At 39.3% G+C, this 22,496-nt stretch overlaps 2 protein-coding genes and 1 non-coding gene across 5 annotated transcripts; 2 read left to right on the forward strand and 1 right to left on the reverse strand.

Moving 5' to 3' along the window:
* Positions 1-851: 851 nt before the first annotated feature.
* Positions 852-8,826, reverse strand: TRMT2A (tRNA methyltransferase 2 homolog A). 2 transcript variants are annotated; one of them, XM_050906456.1, is made up of 11 exons: positions 8,016-8,826; positions 7,191-7,299; positions 6,520-6,701; positions 5,506-5,620; positions 5,129-5,244; positions 4,408-4,519; positions 3,217-3,339; positions 2,495-2,570; positions 1,873-1,989; positions 1,555-1,651; positions 852-1,228 (listed from the first exon to the last, which is right to left on the reverse strand). In XM_050906456.1, exons 1-11 carry the CDS (start codon positions 8,624-8,626, stop codon positions 940-942), a joined length of 1,947 nt encoding a protein of 648 aa, XP_050762413.1. In that variant the 5' UTR covers positions 8,627-8,826; the 3' UTR covers positions 852-939. The 2 variants fall into 2 exon arrangements, with proteins under 2 accessions (XP_050762413.1, XP_050762411.1); XM_050906454.1 differs by having other exon boundaries at positions 2,495-2,597.
* A 438-nt stretch (positions 8,827-9,264) lies between these two features.
* On the forward strand, positions 9,265-20,640 carry RANBP1 (RAN binding protein 1). 2 transcript variants are annotated; one of them, XM_050906457.1, is made up of 6 exons: positions 9,265-9,345; positions 11,415-11,551; positions 13,415-13,572; positions 15,583-15,711; positions 17,700-17,765; positions 18,754-20,640. In XM_050906457.1, the coding sequence occupies exons 1-6, from the start codon at positions 9,331-9,333 to the stop codon at positions 18,876-18,878; spliced, it is 630 nt and encodes a 209-aa protein (XP_050762414.1). In that variant the 5' UTR covers positions 9,265-9,330; the 3' UTR covers positions 18,879-20,640. The 2 variants fall into 2 exon arrangements, with proteins under 2 accessions (XP_050762414.1, XP_050762415.1); XM_050906458.1 differs by having other exon boundaries at positions 18,757-20,640.
* Positions 17,853-17,985, forward strand: LOC127023103 (small nucleolar RNA SNORA77). Its single transcript, XR_007767401.1, has one exon. It is a non-coding gene; the product is annotated as a small nucleolar RNA SNORA77 (small nucleolar RNA).
* Positions 20,641-22,496: the final 1,856 nt, after the last annotated feature.

Consider the following 22,496-nt stretch of genomic DNA (forward strand, 5'->3'; position numbering starts at 1 on the left):
ACTTGAGTGAAGGTATCCACTGAGCAGACTTCCTAACAGTCTGAGAGGAAAATGAGCCTCTTTATCAAAAATGAAAAATTTCTTTCTTCTTCCTGCCAAGATGGCTGGCCCTGACTGGTGTCTGTACAGTTAATTTCTGGCTGTAAGTTTTCACAGGTGAGGGCATGCCTAGAGTGAAGTCATCTCGGCTTTATTTGTACATTGTAGGAAATGATCTAAGAAAGCCTTTATTGTATCATCAGTGACACTATGGTCTCAGAATAAAACTGATTTCAACTGTGGAAATTGTAGCATTTTTATTAGAATATGAGTTTGCTGCTTCCCAGTGAAGATTTAGCAAGTGAATCATTTATGGAAGGTCTAAGATTGCTAAATCTTTACTAGCTTATTCAAAAGACATGGCACTGTTTTGACAGGCTAGTAGAGCTGAAAAAAGTTAGTACTGACAGTTACAGGTCCCAGTAACAAGATTACCTGCTTTGGGAAGTAGATACTGTGTTCAGTCAGTCTGCAGGGTCCTCCTTACTGCTCAGTTGCTTAGTTATTGATAAAACAGCAGCTATTCACTAACGCTGTAAGTGTGGTGTATTACACTCGCACTGGAAGGGATGGTGTTGCATTAAAAATCAGCCCAGGTTTCAAATAGTTGTATCTGAATATAGTTGTGGAATAATTTATTTAAAGCTGTTTCAACTATTTAAAGAGTGAGACCACCATATATATTACTTCACTCACCTGAATTTCCCCCTGCGAGCAGGAGGAGAAAAGCAGGATTTGGCCTAGTAGTACATAATGAAATTTAACTCAAATTAGTATGATGAAATAACTTGGAAGCCTTGCAGCTACTCTTGTACAGAGATTTATTACCTGGATGTTACAGAAACAATGTTATTGAAGCAGTTAACAAGCAAAAGTAGTTTCTGGAAAGTGTCTCGGGAGTTAAGTTGATTCCCTCTCTTCAAGTGCAGTATCTACATGTACAGAAGTTGCCTGGCTCGCATCGATGTTAGATGGGTTGGTGCCATCCAAGCGCTCTGAGTCATATCCTGCTGTTGTGACTTGAGTAGCATCAGGCAGTGCTTCAGCAGAGCTCCCGTTTGCATATTCAACCCTTTCAAAGAGTATCAGTAACTCACAGTGCCTGGTCTGAGGGAAGAGATCCACAGCCATTGCTTTAACGGGACGGAAAGAGGCTCCTTTGACTCTGTTGGAAGGGGCCCGGCAAAGGCTTGATAAGAAAGGGGAAGAAGAACTGTATTAACATTTTAGTACACCATTCATCACTGCTACTCTTCTTAGAAGGGTTCTTCTTCCCCAGGCCTCAGTTCCATGATAGGGTTATTCACCACCCCTAGTATTTCCAGTATTACTTGCGTATTGGGCAATACAGTTCCAAGCTTGCTGCGCCGCAGCTGTCAACTGTTTCTGGTGAAAGGTAAGCCTCAATGAATACGGCTTAAAAATAAAAATCCAACGATGCCCCCCCACCCCCCCCAGCACATCTTTTTCTTCTTACCACATTTACTTAGTCAACTTAATGCAAGAAATACTCACTCCACAAAGTTATTCATTGCCGCTCTGGGATTGCAGGATACGTAGATAAGCTTCTTCAGATGTTCAGCTCTTCTAATGGCAAGAATTACCTTGGAATCTAGATGATCAAAACCAAGACAGCTCTTTACCAGTTCTGTGTGTATCAACGGACTCGCACAAAAATTCCAGATTATACCCCAGCATGAACAAAACTGTTGCAATACCTAGTTGCTTCAAGGTATACCTGAAGCCTCCCGCTTAATTTATTCCACTGCTGTTTTTTTAGGTTCACCTCCAAACACCAATTAGGGGAACAGACTTAAGAGAAGGTAAACTTACGCAGCCCTGCTCGTGGTGGATCTACAATAGTAATCAGGTTCTGAGGAGCTAATACATTAATTAGGGAAGGAACAATATCTTCAGCCTTCCCACAATGAAATTCAATATTATTCAGTTCTATAAAAAAAAAGAAAAGATGTTATTGGAGTACTTATCTAGTCAAAGCATCTTTCAGTACACTCAAATTGGATATTAACTTCAGATGCCTTGGAAACTACAAATTGTTTAGTCTACCCTGAAATCAGTGTAATTTAAACAATCGCTGGTACTTCAGATCATTTAAACAACAGTTTGAGCATCTTCCATTATCTGGACTAAAGCAAAACCCCACAAAAAATAGCTACTCTTAATGTTTTATTTATGAGGGTAACTCTGGCTTCATCTCACTCTTACACTGACATGTTTCGCTTTTGGAGAAAAAAAAAGCTAGCTGTTAGTCAACAGGAAAATTGATCTCACAGACTAACATGGTATTTGTTTTCAAGAAAGATTAAATGTTTAAAATGGACAAGACTACGATCAACAACACGTAATTCCAAGCTCCTTAGATAACGCAAAGAGAAACTAGCTATACAACTACTATACTTCTTAACAAAGATCTTGGCATTTTAGCTTAACTAACCATTAATCTGGGCGTTCACTTTGGCATCCTGTACAGCTTCTTGGCAGAGTTCAATTCCAATCACTTTCTTTACTTTCTGTAGAATCAAGGGAAAAAGATCCGTCTATGGTATGTAAATATAAATCTAATCAGTATTCATAGCATCAGCAATTAACGACTATACGTGAACATTGACTAGTACCTGGTCAGAGAATTATTGCCTTGCAGCCAGAAAAAAGGCTGAGAAGGGACCTGTGTGAATAAATAGGGACTTTTTAGACTGAAATTGTGGGATGAACACCACTTATCCCAACCTGGACATGGCAGACTCCAGTTACGCTGGCGTCTTTCTTTTTTGGGGGCCAGACTTCCTTACATGGTCTAGCAAGCTCTGCTCTAAAAATGATATAAGAAACGTTGGTTACTCGTATCCAAAGCTTTCTGAGAAAGCCCAAACTAGTTAAGTGGACAGATTCTAGTAAATTTTGGCTGTCCTACAGAACTACTGCCTCTTTTGACTGAATTAGTTTCAAAATAATTTAGGCTGCTCAACACAAGGGTGAGCTTTCATAATGATTTGGCAAAACAGCTGCAGGCAGTTCAATTAGAAATTAATTGAAAAAATTAAGATATTATGTGTTGCATTTCAAGTACATCAAGTATTTTCCTTCATTGTAAGCACAACTAAAGATCTACATCTGTTAAGAGTAGCTTATATCCAGGAAGAGAAACTACTCACTCACCTTTGCCAAAGAAATCCCAATAGTTCCTGTACCACAGCAAATGTCAAGTACAGTGCTCTCTTGGCTCAGTTGCGCCCACTCCCTAATGGCGGTATACAAAACTTCTGCAGCTTGTGTGTTTACCTGTGAAATTACGTTTCAAATAGGTCTACTTCTTCATAAATAGTAAATGTGTTTTAATGAGTCTTAGGAAAGCACGTTTTCTTTTTCTTGTTTCTAAGAAACAAGTCAACTTCACATATAAGTTAAAATCACATATAACTGACCTAGACTGGCACATATTAAGAGATCACCATTTCATTGTTAAAGTCTCGCTCAATTCTCTCTGAGAAGTAATGTTTTGTTATCTATGTTCTAGTAAAAACATGACTTGTTCTACAGTACCTAAAAAGCAAGTTTGCAAACTGGAGGAGACACAAACAAAATAATTAAGCAGAATGCTAAGCAATAAAGTGAAGTCTGGACTTTAAAAATACTTCCTCTCCTTGAATAGGAAGTAGTAAAGATTCAAAACCAGGAGAATATAACCACGACAATACACTCGGAAAGCTTTAACCTTGTTTGTAGTTCTGCTTTAAAGTAAATGCTGTAATTACACATTATGGTTAAGGAAGTAGTGTATAATAAGCTTTCTAAACCAGTGCCTCTAGACCAAGCATATTCTTTGTCTTAAAGAGCAAGCAAAGCACACTGTGGGAAAAAAAAAGTAGCCTATAAGCTATGGCAAATAATAGAAAATACAGTTTAGCTTCAATGTATTTACAATGCCAAGTGATAATATACTTCCTTCCTATTTCAATACTTTCCATTTCAATGATATAGGCTACCTGCTGAGGCTTTAAAGTGTTGGAAGGGCAGAAATAAGTTTTGGAAAAACAAACAAAAATCAGTACTACAAAGATTCCTGAACTACATGTTGCATGTTCTGTATACATAAAGACTGCCATTCAACAGGAGGCAAATGATACTGAACTAGTAAAAAGAAAAAAAAAGTTGTCATCAACATGCCCCCATCAAGTTTACACTCATTCACTGTTTTTACAGCTGAACATAATACTCAAAGGTATTAATCACACCAAATATACAAAAGATTAAATCTCTAGTTATATAATATCTTGTTACACAGCATTACCCAAGCTTCAGGGCATTAATGCAAATCCAGTTAAATTAGCAACTTGATATCATTCTTACTTGAAAAAATGCATGCGGAGAAATTCTAAATTTTAGGCCAAGAAGTTCTTCGTATATGTACTTATCACCAGCCACGTGCTCCAAAGGCAAGTCTTCTAGACTGGGAGATTTCCTGGGGGGGCGGGCAAGGCATGGGGAGACAAAGAGAAAAAAAAAGAAAGAAGACAAACATGTTTGTTACAATTTTTACCAAAGCTGTAGTCGTCTTAAAAATTGTAGTACTACATACTAAGCAGTAATTTATAGTGGGCTAACATTTATCATATCCTTTTAGAGACTATTTTCTTGGCCATTTTTTTCTGATGGCGTACAATTGTTCCACTGATGTCAACAGCAGGACCAACATTGTCTGTAGGTGAAGACAGTATGAGCCTTGTGCTCCTTGGAAGAGGATGGGCAGAAAGGAGGCAGAAGTAACTTGTTGATAATAATAAATATCCCTCTACTGCATAAATACTTCTACAGCTTGACAGCCAGCAACTAGTAGTGGGTTCACCCACTGCAACTCTACCTGCCTTTATCCAGTGAACACTACAGGAGAACGCAAAATTTCAGGAGTCTCTTGTGGAAAAGGTAAATAACTGTTCAACAAATTAGTAACACTGCTGCTACTTTTATGAAATAGACAAAATAAGAGTGTGGAAGTGCTACCTACTTTGCTGTTGCAGACAAAAAATCCAGCCACCACCAAAATCCCCCAAAGCACAGTCAACTCCCTCACCTTTGTCCTTCCTCCACAAAGTACAGAGAAGTAACGCCACTGCTCTTTCCCATCCCTTCTGTGAAGTATTTTGCCAGAGAGATTTTCAGGTCAGCTAGCTCTTCTTTACTTAATTTCTAAAGGTTTCATTTGAGAGAAGGGAGAAAAATCATCTTAGTGACTTAAAAGATATGATTTAGTGTATGCCTTCTATAAGCATACTAATTACTTGTTCATTTCCATGTATAAGATTAGTCTAAATAGAAGAGTAGTAATGCAAGGTCAACTACACCAAGTAATTATTCTATTTCTCTTTTGCATGCGCTATTCATAAAATCAAATTTATGTAATTTTAAAGCTGTGTGTCTGGGCTGCACATTATATATCAACTTAAATACCTGAGGATTAAAATAAACAATTGCCATGATGTGGCCATTCCTGCTGGTACGGACTGTGAGCTGTTTCCAGTGACCTTCATAGGTTTCTGGGCTGTAAACTGAGTAAGGAGTTGACCTGCAATTTTCAGAAGCTCAGTTACTTAAGAGAGAACTATTTTTTTGCATAACATTCAACAGTTTATTGAAACAAAAGAAGCTCACCATGCAAAGTGATGAAAAACGTTAAGTACAAACAGAGGCTACATTGATTTGTCAAGAAAAGAATGACTTCCACATCTTAATTAAGAAAACAGAAAAAGAGACTGATAAATAGATAATATCTCCTAATGCAAAATAATCTGTCCCTACTTTTCACAATCCTCTTACCCATTTTAACCCATCTAAAATTATAGACAGGATATAGGCAGCTTCTCACTGCATTCAGAGAATGACACAACTTTTTATAATGCCTTCATTGGCTTCTGTGTTTCACAGCACGTTCAAATTTTCCATCTTCATTAATCTTCTGAGGTTTCCATTTTTGAGAATTTAATTGCTTTTTAAAGAAATCACTCCTTTTTCTAAAAAGTATTGTTGCTTAAATTTACAACTTTTGTCTTGTTCCTTGTTGTACGATGATTTTTCTCTTCATCCAAGGAAGCACTTGACCTTTGTTATTCAAATTTATCTTTTAAAAAGCCTTTTTCTGAGTATTTCTTTACAGTCGGGGAAGAAGCTCTCAAATAACAGACACTGTTTATTGTAGACTTATACATCTCATTGCTTGCAATAAAGCTGTGCTTGGCTGGTATCTGTCCCTCCATCTCAGAACAGCTGAGCGAGAGCAAGGGAAAAATACCCAGTGATCGAGGCACAAAATGTAAACATCAAAGAATTGCTAAAAATTTGAGACTGGTATATCTTAGGTCTTAAAGCTCAGAATAAACACTAAGCTTTTCATAATATTTAATTTTATAAATATTTTTGAGTAAGACATCAAAACCTTTATGGATAACTCATTTTACTTATGCTCACCTTATGTAGTCTTGGAAAGCTTTTACTACTTTTTTGGCAATAGCAGGAATGTGAATAGTATCAAATGGCTCCACTACAGCACATGTACCACCCTTATATTTGCCAAGACGACAACCCACAGTTTTGTCTTCTTGATTTACACCAATCCCAATCAAGAACTCACATTTGTTGCGATATTCAGTCTAGATTTAAAATAAAGTTACGTGAGATATTTACACAGCACTTATTTGTACATGCCAAGTTTCTCCTGAAACAACCCTCATATGGTTAAATGTATTTGCAAATGGACACAGGACATTTAGTTAATATGGAAGATATTCATGGATTTTGATGTATGAGAACTAACAGCAATAAAGTATTAGTAAGTCTTTTTATTTAAAGAGCAATATATTGCCTCTGTTGAAGAATGTTTGTATTAGCCTACCACAGAAGCTTGTAGGGACAGCACATTAATTTTAAAGTTAGAATATCCAGTTAATTGGAACTATTCTTCTGCTTCCTGTAAATATTTCCACACAGCATTTGCATGAAAGGCAACAATGTCTAAAATTGATCATTCATTACAAGATGAAGTCAAATACTCAGTTTGTCCACTGTCTCTTAAGACCAAATGATTAATTTAACCCTAAACTCATTAACCCCATCCCATACTTTACCTAGGATTACATTACCTGTAATGGTGATGCTTTCACTCCCTCTACTGGGCAACACAATTTATTATACTTCTGCTTCTGCAGGAACAACCAAGGTAATAAAGCTCTGTTGTTATTTCCTATTTCCCTGCCCAAAGCAGAAACAAAAATTGTAAAGTAGGTATTTAGAAAAACTGAGGTTAACAATTGCACAAGACTTTTTTTTTTTTTCTTGTATAGGGCATAAAAAAGTATCACATTATCAGCTGAAGAATATTTCTTCCAGAAGAATTTTTTAACAGGCAAACCCCCTCTAATGTTATAAGAGCTGTAACCTGAAAAAATAAGTTAAATGTAGTTATAAAGGTGTGCACTAGATTTATCAATGTACCATGCATGAAAAGAATGCCAATTTTATCTACGTAAGGCAAGAGACAGAAGTGATACTTTGACCTACAAAGACCAGGCATAAAAATTCGAGGGGATTTTTAAAGAGAAAATCCTAATAGTAATTTACCATCTCTACAGATTGATTACCTCTTATACCATTTGACAGTGCCAATTTTTTTTTAAGGGCACAAACATCCTTCTGCTTAGGCCTATGGAACAACAGACCTTAAAACAATGCCCCTTCATTTAGCAATCTTTCGAGGCTGACCAAGAACAGCAATAGCAAGTTTTGTCAGCTGGAGCAGTTTTTAAGTCCTAGCATCGCAGATTATCTTTTATTTACTTTGTCAGGGGATTTGGTTTTTGACCTACCTCTAACTTATTTTAGAGAGAGCAATTTGTGCAAATTTAGCTATATCCCAACATAAGGTCAAGTCTTGTAAACATTACAGTAGCTTTACAAACAGGAATTACTTTGTCAGCTTCTGCAGCACTTGTTCACATTCCTGCTTCTTTCTGGCGAGCTGCTCTTCATAGGGCATGTTCCACAGCGGGGTCACGACATCTGCTATTTGCTTGCTCAGAGGCTCCTCTCCGCTGGCTTTGGAGGGAGCCGGCCGCTTCACCTCTCCCTGCTCCGTCTCCTCTTCTTTCTTCCTTTTTTTTGCAATCGGGTCAGCTTTCGGCTTGGCAAGCCTAACGCTCAGGTGCCGGCTCTTCCACAGAACCCCATGGAGGACTTTCATGGCCTTGTCCCTCTCCTCCTCGCTCTTAAACGTCACGAACGCGAATGTCTGCTTCCCAAAAAGTTTTATCTTATGAGGATTGAGTCCGTATTTGGCAAGGAACTTTTTCACATCATTAAACCCGATGTACTTGGGAAGGTTTTGTATTTCTACTTTATAGATCTCGGAGGTAAACAAGTCTCCCTTAATATATCTGTACACGTCGGGGCAGGCTGCGGGGCTCTCCGCGGGGTCACTCCCGCCTCCATCGGCCTTCCTCTCCAGTTCAGACCCATCCTTAGCCTCCGGCACAGGAGCCGCGACGTGGTCGGGGTCGCACCGATCGCTTCCCTCCGCCATGCTCCCGCCAGCCCTGCGGATGCGGCTGCACACACCGGAGCCAGCCTCCCCTCAGCCCGGACACCAGGTCAACCCCGGCCCCGCGTGTTCCGCGCAGACCTCGCGCTTCCTCGTGCCGGGCTCCTGGGGGCGGGGCTGTGGCGTCACCGACAGACCGTTGCAAAAGGAATGGCAGGGAAGAGAAACGAGGTACTTTTTTTAAATGCCTGTCCCTCACCACTACCGTTCCTCGCGTGTGAGGTCAGCTGCGTCCCCTAAAAATAATAACAAAAGCGACTAAAATATTGCCCCCCTCCGTCACGCACGTGGGCGCCATCTTGGGCCGAGACGCGGGGTGGCCGCCGCCATGCCGCGAGGGCTGATGGGAAGCGCCTCGGGAACGGGAAAACAAAAAAGGCTTCGCCGGGAACGGGACGGCCCCGGGGCGGGGATCGGTGCCGCAGGCCGAGGCCGAGGCCGGTGCCGGTGCCGGCGCGGCCGGGGGCGGCGGGTGCTCTCTCCGCGCCGGGCCGCTGCCAGCCGCGGCGCGCTGGGGGCGGGGCGGGAGCGCGGGGCTCAGGGAAAGTGGGTGTTTCCCATCGGGCCTTGCGGCAGCAGCGGCGCGGGCTGCGGGAATGAGGTAAAGGCGGGAGGGGCGGAGGCGCGCGGCAGGAAGCTCGGCGGCCAGGCGGCAACGGCGAGCGGAGCGGAGCGAGCCCGGCCCCATGGCGGACACTAAGGTGAGGGGAGCGGGCGCGCTCCTGCGGGCCGAGGCGCCGGGGGCCGAGGCGGGAAGGCCTGGCGCTGAGGGGGAGGCGGGCGGGGGGAAAAGGGGAAGCAGCGCGGGCCGGGGTGGCGGATGGGGGCGGGAGAGTAACGGAAACAGGTGGGGCCCGGCCGGGGGGCAGAGGGCCGGGGAAGGGAGAGGGCCTGAGGGCCTGCGGGTGTGGGGGGCGTGGGGCGGCCCGCAGGAGGCGAAGGGCTTAGGCGGGCGGGGGACCCGAGGTCAAGCAAGGCCCGGGAAGGACGAGCTCTGGGCCTTGTCGGAGGGCAGGGAGCGGCAGCGCCGCCTCCTCCCCGCCTGGCTCCGCGCGGCGGGACTAGGGGGGCCCGGCCGTTGCAGGCGGCTCGGGCACGTGTGTCTCCTGGGGCCTGTCCGTTGGCGGAGCCGCGCGTGGGAGGCCGAGGCGGTCTGCTCCCGTTCCGCCCAGCCTGCGACCTGCGCCGGCGGCGTCCCTTCCCGACCGCGAGGAAGCCGGAGCCTCTCGCAGGCGCCACGGCTTCGTCTGCGACTCGGGCGCTTTTGAGTGATCCCTCTCCCCGTTTCCCTCCTTTCTTCTCCTCCTCCCTCTTTTCCGCCCCTCCCCCCAGCCCGGCTGCCTGAACCCTTCGTGCCGCGGCCCGGCGAGAGGAGTAGCCCCACGTGCTTTATATCGCGGCAGGGCGGGATCTTATCGTGATAACGGGATCTACTGTCTCTCACATGTGGCTATTGTGAATTACGCGTTTCTCATGGCTTCTGTAATTAATTGGTCAGGCGCAGAACGGATGGTGAATTACGATATGGGATGTGCTACTTACTACTGGAGGAGACAATATATAAAAGTTTGGCCAACGTTTATTTTCCTGTTTCTTGAAAATAGATGTGACTTAATGTCTTTCTCGCTTTTTTCCTTACATACTGGAACACTGGGGACATAAAACTAATGATAGCTGGTGTGATGTTGTTGACATAACCAGAATTTATTTTGCAACATTTCTTACCTAATTCCCCCTTGCCCCCTTTTTTTTTAACTATTTAGTAAAAATAGACTGTTTCATTTCAGTTGCTTTATGCATGTGTGGTGTGTACCTGCTTTGTAAAGGATATTCTTAATAGAGCCTGTAAGACTGGGCTCTTTCATCTGTAAGGTGAAAATAAGATTTAAGTGTCTTGGATATATAGACTGTCTTTCCTTTCTCTGTTATTCAAACAACAACAAAAAACCCCAGATCAGTTCCCTTGACCTGAGATAGCTGTTTGTGGCCTCAGTAAACTTGCAGATGAATCTCCCTTCTGGGCTTCTCTACTGAATGCTTCTTAGCAGTGCATATGTATGAAGTATTAGAGATGTTTATAATTTACTTACTAGTCACATACTAAAAACAGTTCTTAAACTTAATGAATGCTATGACAGATTCCTAAATAACTAAATGCGAAGTAGTATTTTGGCCATTTACCCATAACCTAAAGTTTCCCAAAGAGTCTTAAAGTAAAAAAACTTAAATTATTTCATGAGTGTTGCAACTGTGCTTCAAAAATATCTTTGATTGTGGGTGATTCTAATACATGAGACTAGAATAATTAACTTCTGGATGTAATGTGTTCCTTAAGCAGGGTTAGGTGGTTGCTTTGGTGTTGTGGTTTTTTTCTTTTTTCTGATTAAGGATAGGTCATTAGCCACTAAGAGATAGTAGTGCTTTAGTAGCATAAAACACATTATATAGGAAAAAGAGTTGAAGTTATTTTTCCATAACCAAGAGCTATTGCTCCAAGGCCAAGCCTCTGCACAATTAATAAGAGTGGTAGGACTAAAACATCTAGCATGGCAAGAGCACTTTTCTTTTCTTAGTATAACTGTGTTGACCTTAAAGCCATTTGTTTTCAGCTATAATAATTTTTCTTTATTGTTACAGGGTATTTCAGTTACTAAGATCTAATTGCTGAATAGTCATAAATGTTTTCATTTTAAACACAGCTATGACTACTTCACATTTTAAGTACATAGCAAGTTTTGTGTTTTTTCTTTTCTTTTTTTATTTTCTCCAGGAAACACATGAGGAGCATGATACTTCTACTGAAAATGCAGATGATTCTAACCATGATCCTCAGTTTGAGCCCATAGTTTCCCTTCCTGAGCAAGAAATAAAAACTCTGGAAGAGGATGAGGAAGAACTCTTTAAGATGTAAGTAGAATATTTCTATATATTATCTAAATGTTTGTTAGAGTTAAACTTGAATGTGTTTATAAAAAGCTAGATAACTTGTTAGGAGTCTCTGTGTATGAAGTGGTAATCTAAGTTGGTTGATATTTACTGTGGTGGCAGAGATTGAGTGGGGGGATGAATGATGATAATGCCCCAAGAAACTCTGAAGTCTGGAACAAAGAAGGGAGCTGATATTACGAATCTGGTTTTAGTATTGTTTAGCCTAAAAGAAAACATTAACTTGGATAATAATTAGAGGTTTGAAATTGTGTGATCACAGTATAAAACAAGTATCTTGCGGGGAAAAAAATGAGACTTATATAGTGTTGCTGCCGTGCAGCCCCAGTTGTAAAGGGTGATGTATGATACAATGAAACAATGAAAGCAATAGATGCAGTACAATATTGGGGCATTTGTGGCAGTACCTTTCTGTTGTCTTAAACATAGTTTTATCCTTAGATTGGGCTTATTGTCAAATCAGGGTAGCTTGCTTAAGATGTATGATCTGCCTGAAGAAACATGTAGGCTAAAGGCTTAAGAAGTGTTTTGAATTTGATCCATGATGTGTTTGCTTTAAATAGGTTTAAAAAATACCGCTTTTACTTAATCGCAGAAGGGTATTGTTCATCTGGAAGAGAGATTTGAGTTCTCTTTATACAGATTCTGGTAAAAACTAAAGCAGTGGTCAGTTTCTGACAAGTAGCATGGTGAGATCTCTGACCATTAGGCCTCTCTGCACATGTGATGTGCAGTATCAGATGGAAAGAAGAAAATTGTTTATTTAAAAAGGAAAGGGGGAATAATAGTGTAAGTTCCAGTGCTCTGTAGCTTCATTTTTATGTCTACAAGGGGGTGAAGGAGGAAAGGAACTTTTTTTTTTGAATGCTGGTTGTTCTGATAGCTAAACTTAGGGGAATCACCTACTGAATGCCAGCTGGACTTGGAAGGACAGACTTGCTTTAGAACGAAGTAGTTCATCTGCATCAGAGCATCTGTTAGAGTAGCTTGCTCCAACATCTGACACCTTCTCTTGAAGGACCTGGCTTATTACAAGTCCCTATCCCTTGCTCTTTTATAGAAAAGTATATTTTTATATATATCCTGTAGTGTGAGCAGGTGCTTCCTTTCCTATAGCAGTGTCTTAAACTCCTCACTAGCAGAGTTCAGGTTGTCTCTTGGGTCAGTTTTGACTAATGTCCCAAACTGCTCCTGTTTCTCTTTTGGCACACTGGCATCTTGGAAGATTAAACAGTGATGTTCTGAAGCAGGTATGTTGCACTGCAGTGCAGCACTAAGCTTCCTTTATTCCTGATTTAAGAATAGGAACAACTAGGTTTTTGGAGTTAAAAGGAAATGAGTGACTCTAGAGGGTGAGGCACTTGGTTAACAGTTGATCAAACATTGGGCTTGGAATTATACAAGAGTCTTTACTTAGCCTCAAGCTGCTCAATTTCTTGAATTAATAAATCGTGCTGGTTAGATGGAGCAGTTGTATTCATAATATATACAAGAACTCTAGCTACAGCAAAGCCTGTTAATTAGCTACCTTAATTTAAAAGGTTGCCTACACCAAATACGTGTATCGTTCCCCAAAAATGTGTCCAGAACCTGTTGAATTTTAGTGTAGCTATTACATAATTCCTAATAGTTTTTTATTAAATTTGAATTTATCATATCAGTTTCTAAATTTGTATGCTGAAGTAGAACAGGGAACCTTACAAAAGGAATTGTTTTCTTGCTTGTGTGTAGCTTTTAAAAAAAACTGTACTGTTCACTCGAGTATACTGTTTTGATAAATGTTTCTACATGCAGGCTAACTTCTTAAATTCTCTCTTCTTCAAGGCGAGCAAAGCTATTCCGATTTGCATCTGAGAATGACCTCCCAGAATGGAAAGAACGAGGAACTGGTGATGTAAAACTCCTGAAACACAAGGAGAAGGGAACAATTCGCCTCCTCATGAGGAGGGACAAAACCCTAAAAATCTGTGCAAACCATTATAGTATGTTATACATTGCTATATTTCTTTTTTGTTTTAAAAAAATAAACTTGTAGAATTGTACGTTGTAGATTAAGAGCTCAGTGGCTTTTTAGTAGCAGTTAGAGAATTGCTGTATGTCTTTAAATGGGCATCAAATTTAATTGGACTGCAAATATAGTTGTCTCTTGCTCTGCACAGGTGGCTACAAGCATCAAAAACAATGAATGCTTATTTTTATTAATGGAAAGAAGGTGTAGTTGGTTTTGGTGATTGCCTGCAAGGCTGAGTCTTAAAGTTTTTTTTTTTTTAATTCAGACTCTGATAGTGTTCTAAAGACACTTTAAAATTTAGCTAGGATAGACAGACATGTGATTGCTCCCAATGTGTGCGTGTGGTTTTTTAGTGATTAATAGAGTGTAGAAAATGTAGGCCTTAATATTGTTTAGGATAAGAAATTGATGTGTGCTGGCTTGTTTTTGTAAAAGAATGAGAAATAAGCAATCATGTTATGATTTACTGTTTTGAGCTAAATGTTTGAATTGGTAGAAGCAATTGCGTAACCATCAGAAAACATACTGAGGTGCTAAACTAATCTGTGGCTGCCTTTGCTTGTGAAATAAACTGAAATGAACATGGTATATTCAGCTAACTCATTCAAAAAGAATGTGTATTGAGAGCTGATGGAGCAGGAGAGATTTGTTCCTTTGATCCTCTCTGAATAAAAATAAACATGAAAGGGCAAGACAGACTTGAAAGTCAATATAACTAGCAACAAGTAGACTAATTTGGTAATACTTTGTTACTTGCTTGCTTTGGTAATACTCGGGTTTTTATATGAAGAGTATATAGTATTCTGGAGTTAAACTGCATTTAGATAACTTGAAATAACTTGTTTGAAATAGCTTAATACAAATCTGAAGTCAGAAGCAATAATGCTTGTGTTCTTTGGGTGGATCTCTTCAGAAAGTCAGACTATTCAGAGGACACAGGTGTTCCTGTTTAGTAAATGAAGTGGCAAATATGAAAGCAGTGTAGTCACCAACCAATAAGAATAAACCTTTTGTTTAGGAAAATAAATGTTGCACATATGCAAAATAGAATTGATAAATTTAGAGTGTTCATGTAAAAAGTTTTTTTTTTTTTCCCTGGAAAAACTGCTTTCAGTATAGATTTCTTTATTGAATTTATGCTGACTCACAGGCAGACAAAAGGACTGTCTTCATTTTTGCAGAACATTAAATGAAACAAAATGTAATTTGATCTCTACTCACTTTTTTGCATTTTTAAGTTTAGACTTTTTGGATTTCTCCTGAACTAAACAAAGCACCCAGGGGTTGGGGAGAAAAAAAGCCCTGCTTAAACTTTGCATGTGTGTAATGTAAAAAGTCTCAGAGTAGTGTTAAGAAGTAACATTCCGACTTCTCCAATCAGTCAGGTGAAGTAATTACAGTGTCTTGGAGGTAAAGGGCTCCATTTACTGGGAAGGAACAAATGGATTAAAAGTCTGCTGTGCACATCTTGCAGTGCTGCAGAATTCTATAATACCTTGTAGTAGAGCTTTAAACTGATGGGAGAGAAATGAACCTGATTTGATGACTAATTGTAGGAAAAATGCTTTTTTAAAATAATCTTTTGTAGTATGTAATATTTTCAGTGTGCAAAAGAAGAATGAATGCTGTTTGTCTGGATGCCTTTTCCTCCTAAACTATTTGACTGTTCTTCAGAGTCGTGCTTAGTGACTGCATCTCTATTGGTATCAGTCATCTGTTTTAAACAACAATTGAATCAAACTCAGTTTCTTAACAATAGGGAATCTAGCAGTCTTTTATACAGTAACGGTCTTGCATCATTTTATTTGAGGATGTAAGGAAAAATATATATGGGCACCATTGTCTTTTATTTATCCAAAAGTAATTCTGTGTAAAGTGCTTTATGTAACCATCGCAGTCAGTTGTCAATAAGACTTATGGAGGCTGGTGTGGAAAACATTTACTATTGTGCTATGTACATCTTCTAATGCTTTCTTTTCAGTCACACCCTTAATGGAGCTGAAGCCTAATGCTGGGAGCGACAGGGCATGGGTCTGGAACACACATGCTGACTTTGCAGATGAAAGCCCCAAGCCTGAACTTCTGGCAATCCGATTTTTAAATGCAGAGAGTGAGTGGACTGGCACTGAACTTACGTTGATTTTATACTGTTATGTTACACTACATGTCTAAACACTACTGTAAACCACTGTTGTAGATATGCTGTATCTTACCACTGCATGGTAGTGTTAGCTAATTACTGCTTTAACTGAGAGAAGTCAGTTAATCACTTAACCATATGTGTTGACAAACAGTGTAATAATTAGGTCTCCAGTAGTATTTATAGAGCTTTCTGCCCTAGGCACTTCTTTTTAACTTAAGCCATTGCATGCAAGTGCAGTGCCAATTAGAATAAAACTAAAAGCAGTAATGCTGTGGGGTAGAGATTAATACATGCAGCTTGCTTTCATTTATCTCAGGTGCTCAATTGTAGTTAAGATTACATTTTTGCATTAGAGGCAAGGAAATACTGACCTGAGATTTCTGGTCCATCTGCATTAGCAGAACATCTGATTTTCTTTTAGTGAAGTGTGTAGTATCTTCTTTGTTTTGATTAAATGGAACACTTGGTGAGAAGTGCTAGTCAAACCCAACTATCATACTAGTTGGTGGGTTTTTCTGGAGCGACTACATTGACTACCAGAACAGAAAGTAGGTCTGTAATTACATATGGATCAGCTAGTAGGGCTGAATGACAGTGTAGCTTTCCCAACTCCCTAGGATTGAATCAAAGAAGTGGGGTGTTTTTCTTGCAAAAAGAAGCAAAATGAAAGAGGAAAAATGTTGTTGCATTTCCTGCTTTACCATTTGCCACACAAGTTTAGTGTGTTAGCCACCTCTTCTCCCTACATGCTAGATGGCTAATAAAGTGGCTGTATGTTTTAAAACTAGATGGATTTGCCTACATCTGGGAAGAACTTAGCATATCTTGCTTGCTTCCTTTTCCTCAAGTCTCCAACATCATATTGTTTAGCCAAATAAATCTTTCTAATCTGCTTGCTTAGTGCTTGCTTCTTTCTTAAATATGAAATTAAAGGGTTTTGGTAGCTATTTGCTAATCTTTGAAAAGTCTTTCCCCTTTTCTGGTAGAGGTTGTTCAGCTTATTGAGTGTTTTGTCTTGAGGGAGTAGTCCTCTTTGCCTCTTTACCCTTTGCAGTACTCACTAAGCAGATGACAGGTGAACAGACATAAGTATGCCCCTCAAGTATCTTTCCTTTTTGAGATGCCTGACAAGGAATCGATACAAATACTTCCTGGACTAGTTTCATAGTGGCTTCTGAATTCCTGTGGGGCAACAGTGACCTCATGTGGTCAGTCAGACAAGTCAGCATACCAAATTACCTTCTTCATAGTTCTGGGGTTAGGAAGTTCCTTGCCTGGTCCGCTTTTGTGTCTTGTTGCTTACATTACTGGTGTAGAAACATTGTTGTAACTTGATCAACTGCTTGGAATGACTGTTAAATCAAGTGGTGGCTTAGACCAAAACATAATGAAGGTTATGCTTCCTTAGCTATTGTCGTCAGGAATAGCTTGAGTCCAGGCCTTTCGGTATTGAATCTGAATGCTGTACTAATGAAACAGGCTTTATTTTCCATTCTTGATGCTAAGAACCCTAAGTTATGGTAAGGATGTGGAGATCTTTTAGGGTATAATGTAGCTGACAAGGATAGTAGTTCAAAGCTAATATTCAGTCTTTTGCACGCAGATAGTCGTATTAGCAGTCTCTGGCATCATGTTCTTATTCCTGTAGGCTAGGGACAGCTGGGAGTTGCAATAACTACAAAACAGCTCCTTCTGGCATTATGTTTTAAATAATTTGCAAAATAAGCTGCTTTAATAGACTTTCTAAAGAAAATAAACTGCTTCTGTACAAAGATGTGATTCAAGAATTTTGCATAGCATCTTGTATGATTTTTTTAAACTAGATTACTTCATAAGTGCCTACAAGTTTTGTTTACACAAAACTTCTCCTCAGGTATCTTTCCTCAAGATTGGAAGTCTTCAATGTTGCAAGGAGGCAAAACTAATGAAAAAATATTCTATCTTTACTGAAACAGATGCACAGAAATTCAAGGCAAAATTTGAAGAATGCAGGAATGAAGTAGACAAGAGAGCAAAGAAAGGTAAGGTTAAAAGTCTTAAGTGTAGTACCATGCCACTTTTTCTAGCTGTTTGAGTGGTTATAGCTTCCTGGAGTATCATTGCGTTTAGCAGACTCACTCTGTACTGAACTGCAGTCTTCAGTTCAGGTGCTTTTTCTGTCTGCGAGAGTAATAATTCACAGGAGTGACAACTGCCTTCTTTCTTGTAGAAGGCTGTTACAGTTGCTGTTGGGACATTGCTTTTTTTGGAAAGGCTAGTAAGGAAGCATTTCTGGTTTATAGTACACAAATGAACTGCAACCACAGTGATATTTCCTCCTTCCAGTTCCCCTTCCGAAATTCCACAAACACATAATCATCATGCAAGTAGAATACTTAATTTTTATAGTTGTTAATGTGTATGAAGTTGTAGCACTTCTTCACAGGTCTCTATTTAATAGATTAATGCACCGCCTTGTAGAATTGCCTACGTGACAAGATACCTCAGCACGTAAAATAAACACTTCCATCTGTCTAAAGTACAGTTTACTAGTGGTCTACAGTCAACACTCTTCAGGATATTCAGATCACAATTTTTCAGTCTTAAGAACTTCCTATGCCCCAGTTTCAAACTGGGGAACTTGACTTTTGTGGTTTTGGTTAAGATAGGCAAGAAGCTGGGGACTTGAGACACTTACTTGACTGGACACTGTGTGGAGTCTGTTACTGGTAGCGGCAAAGCTGACCAAACGTTACATGTTTCTCAGTCACTATGATTAGGCCCTCATTTATTGATTAAAATATGCAAGTGGTATTTCTTAAACTCTGACATCTGAGGTAATTACCAAAGGAAAAGAAACAGAATGAATCACTCCGGTGGTCAGTGGAGAATTTCTTTGCTTTTGTTCTTATTCTAAATACCAGCTGTCTCTCCCCACCCCCCTTACCCTCCACTTTCTCTACTCTTTCCACTGTAACAGGAAAATCTGTTACTGCCTATATGTAACTTCTTTCCTAATCAATCTCTTAGCAGGCACAGACAAAAATGATAGTGCTGATAAAGTTGCTGAAAAACTAGAAGAGCTTTCTGTAAAGGAAGAGAGCAAAGAATCTGAGAAGAAAGAGACCAAGGAAAAAACTGAAGAAAAGCAATAAATCATCCTGGGCCTTGCCATTTTTCCTTTACTTTTTTTCTTTCTTTTTTTTTTCCTTTTTTTTTTTTTTTACAAGGGACTTTATAAGGAACTGAATTCAACGTTCAGGTTGGTTTTTCTAAGCTTTTGCCCTTTTGAAGATGTCTTCAGAAAATCCATTCCCCAGTCATGAAAATGTACTGTGCTAACTTTCTTTTCCATAGTGGAAACACTTATTTATAGTCATCCAAAAGAGTGAATAAAACAAACTTGAAAACAGCATCAGAGGACAGAACTGAGTTTTCTATATACTTTAAAGGCTTATGAATACACTTGTTTCCTTGGGTGTTGAGATACATATCATCATACCTGTGGATTAACTAGGTTAACAGACTTTACCAACAGGGAAGATTAAGATTACATACATGTTTCTTACATGGCTTCTAAAACTGTAATACAACAGACCTTTCACACTTTTTCTGCTGTGTGTTCCTGAGCAGGGAATGTGCCTGTGATTCTTGAAATGCAGCAGACTTCTAGAATCAGGCGATAGAGCATTCCTGGCACACTATTAATGATGTTCCATCAGACAGTGAAAATAAAGGTGGGGGAGAAAATGTGTGATGTGAGACTTGAGAAGTATTTTCCTCTTACAAAACAAAATCTCCGCTCCCCCCCTCTAAATTTGTTAATATTACAAATGCTTTGACTAGCACAAAGTTGTTGCTGTGGTCCCAGATCTTCCATGATGTGCTACTTGCTGACTGAAGGCAGCAGCAGCCTGTTGCACTGAGGTGTATACAAAGGATTCTTAACTGTTTGAGTACCTTATGATGAGATTCCCCATGTCAGCATATCATAAAAGTTGTACTCTAAAATTTATAAGCTTTTTTTCAGGGCTTTGGAGCTTGCATTGTTTGTACAAACTGGAGTTCTGAACTTTTAAGATGCATGGTGGGAGGCTGTCCCTCTTGGAGAGTGGCGGTCTGGCATTCACTTTGGAACAGTTAATTATGTTGTACACACTTGAGGGGCGCTCTCCTTACCAGAATGGGCAAATTGATCAAATCTCTTCCCTGCAAATGTTTTCTGTTTATCCAGTTTCAAGTTAGTGGTAGAGAGTAGGAAAATAAACTATAGTAAGCAATAAAATCAACACCATTCTTAAGTCTGATAGATTAATTGAATTTCGTTGTTAACCACTAATACAAGGATAGTGTTAGGATAGCAATGGAATTCTATAATACTGTTTCCAAAATAATTATGAAAACTGGACAAAACTTGCTAAACTTTAAGACCGTATGATGTTAACATTGGACAGCAAGACCTTTTTATCTTCATAAAGAGGCTTTCCAAGCAGGTCAGGCTCTGCAGTCTACCTGAGGAAAATATATTTTTTAAAAAATCTTGTCTTTCTACTTAGCACTGCCTTTTGATGCTACAATGAACTAGTCTTAAATCTGGAACTGTAATTAAGGTACTCACTTCATTCAAACAAAGCAATTCCTTTGGTGTTGTGCGTGTTCCCGTTCAAGTACAGCAGATATCAAAAGTCTGTTAATTAACAAAGATGGTTGAAAGGCAAAATAAAATGCTCTTTAGTGTTTCTGGTTTGGAAATAACAAGACAAAGCTATTCTGAAGTACTTAACATTTGAATGTAAAAGTCAAATCTCTATCCGTGAGTCACTGTAAATTCTCTGATCTGATAATGTCAAACAGTGTGTCTAAATTGATAGAAATGACATTTAAAACTTTCAAAATAAATTTAAATTTTCATTTAAAGGATTTGCTTATTATTTAAAGAACTCTTACTGGGAATGCATTTTTAGCCTGCAGGGGCAAGGTGATGAAGGCAGCAAAATGGGTGAGTTTGATTTCACTGTCAAACGTTGTACAGAAGAGGGGAGGAAACACTTGAATGACTTAATTTGTCTTAATCTTAGATATTGATTACTTCTGCTTAATTTTATTACCCTCTTTTCTTCCCCTCTTTACTTATTCATGCATGCTTAAATGATGTCAAGACATTTCCATTCCTGTTTAGGTTAACTGATCCATGTTTACAGTTCATGGCTTACAACCATCCTTAATGCACGTCTGCAATCTCAAAGAGCCAAGTTATGAGGGACCACTAAGTAAAATAATTTCTCTGGATAGCATATGGCTGAAGAATGTCTTAGTCTGCTAAATTAAAGGATGGTTAGTCAATGTTCTGATGACTTTAGAAGCCATAGGTATGCTCTTCTACAAATTAAAAAGCAGTAAGTATTTTTAAAATTGATCTTGGTGAAATAAGGCTTTTTTTTGTGTAAGTCATTCTAATGATAAACTTTCCTATATGTAACATAGACTACCAAGAGATGTCCTTGAAATGTTTTTGTAGCTTACCGTATACTGAGTATTCTAGAGTTCTAGCTGATGTAGTGTCTTCTTGTCCCCCCTGCCCAGGTCACCAGGTATTCATGCTTTCCCACCATCTTCACTGTTAACAGGGTTATTGAGATGATAGAACCTGACCTGTCTTGTCAGGCAATAGAGAGTCCTAAAATAATAACTTGGCTCAAAAATAGTAATAGTCCTTTGACAAAAAGGTAGGCTTGTAGTGCAAAAGTTCCTTCCTGAATTTGTGGGCAACTACTAAAATATGTCAGTTGCCTTATACTTGTTTCTGAAATGGCAATAACTTCAGTGTGATTTAAATGTCTGAACCTGTTTGAAGGTATTGTGTCATAGTAAAAATGGATCATGCAGAAACTTCTCTAATTCATTGTTCAGACACAGTACAGAAATTCACTGAATCTTTAATTTCTGCACTTTATAGGGGTGTGTTGAGACTTGTCTCTAGGATTCTAGAGACAAATTGGATTCTAGGTTGTTTTAACACCTGCAGTTGAATAGTGGCTGCTTTCCCTTTTACTCCCAGTGAGGCAAGGTAACTCCTAGCATGTTTAAATGTAGACTAAAATAATGGGGAATGTAGTTTTGTTAATGCAGCTGGCTAGAGAATAAAGTCTTTTTAAGCACTTCTAACTTTAGTCAGTGTTGCTGAGAATATGGCTAAATCTTACAGAAGGTGCAAGTGAAGATTTTTAAGCAGTTTTAATCCATTTTCGGTAAAAATGGAAACTACAATAGGATTAGTAAAGCATTGTCAGGTGCTAAAGTCTGCAATTTGTACAAATTCTGCTTGCTTCAAGTGCAGAAAGATGCTATATAGCCAGGCTTAACAACCCAGCCTTTGCTGGTACTAATGGTTTTGTGTGCATAAAACTGGATGGATGAGTGTCTGAGGACACCTGAATAATGAATTTGACTTAGAAATAGTTAAATTTTGATGAGCATCAAAATAGTGTCTTCTTAACAGGTAGTTAAGGTCTTAAAAAAATAGACTTAAGTTTTTTATTATAAAAATGAATTCAAAATAGTTCTCTAAATCCCGTGTTAATTATTTTGAAGACTACGCTAATAGTTTTTTTTTTTCTCGAGGAATAAGCTTGTATTGGTGATACTAAATGTCTCAATTCACAAACAACCCAATTTGCTGTATTTTAACACTGTAAATGATGATTTTTCTTCCTGTGTAATAAGGTAGCTTGTATCAAACACAAGTTCTCTGTGATACCAAAAGCTCAGAAAAT

Source organism: Gymnogyps californianus, chromosome 16, assembly GCF_018139145.2.
Source record: "Gymnogyps californianus isolate 813 chromosome 16, ASM1813914v2, whole genome shotgun sequence".
NCBI classification, from domain to species: Eukaryota; Metazoa; Chordata; class Aves; order Accipitriformes; family Cathartidae; genus Gymnogyps; species Gymnogyps californianus.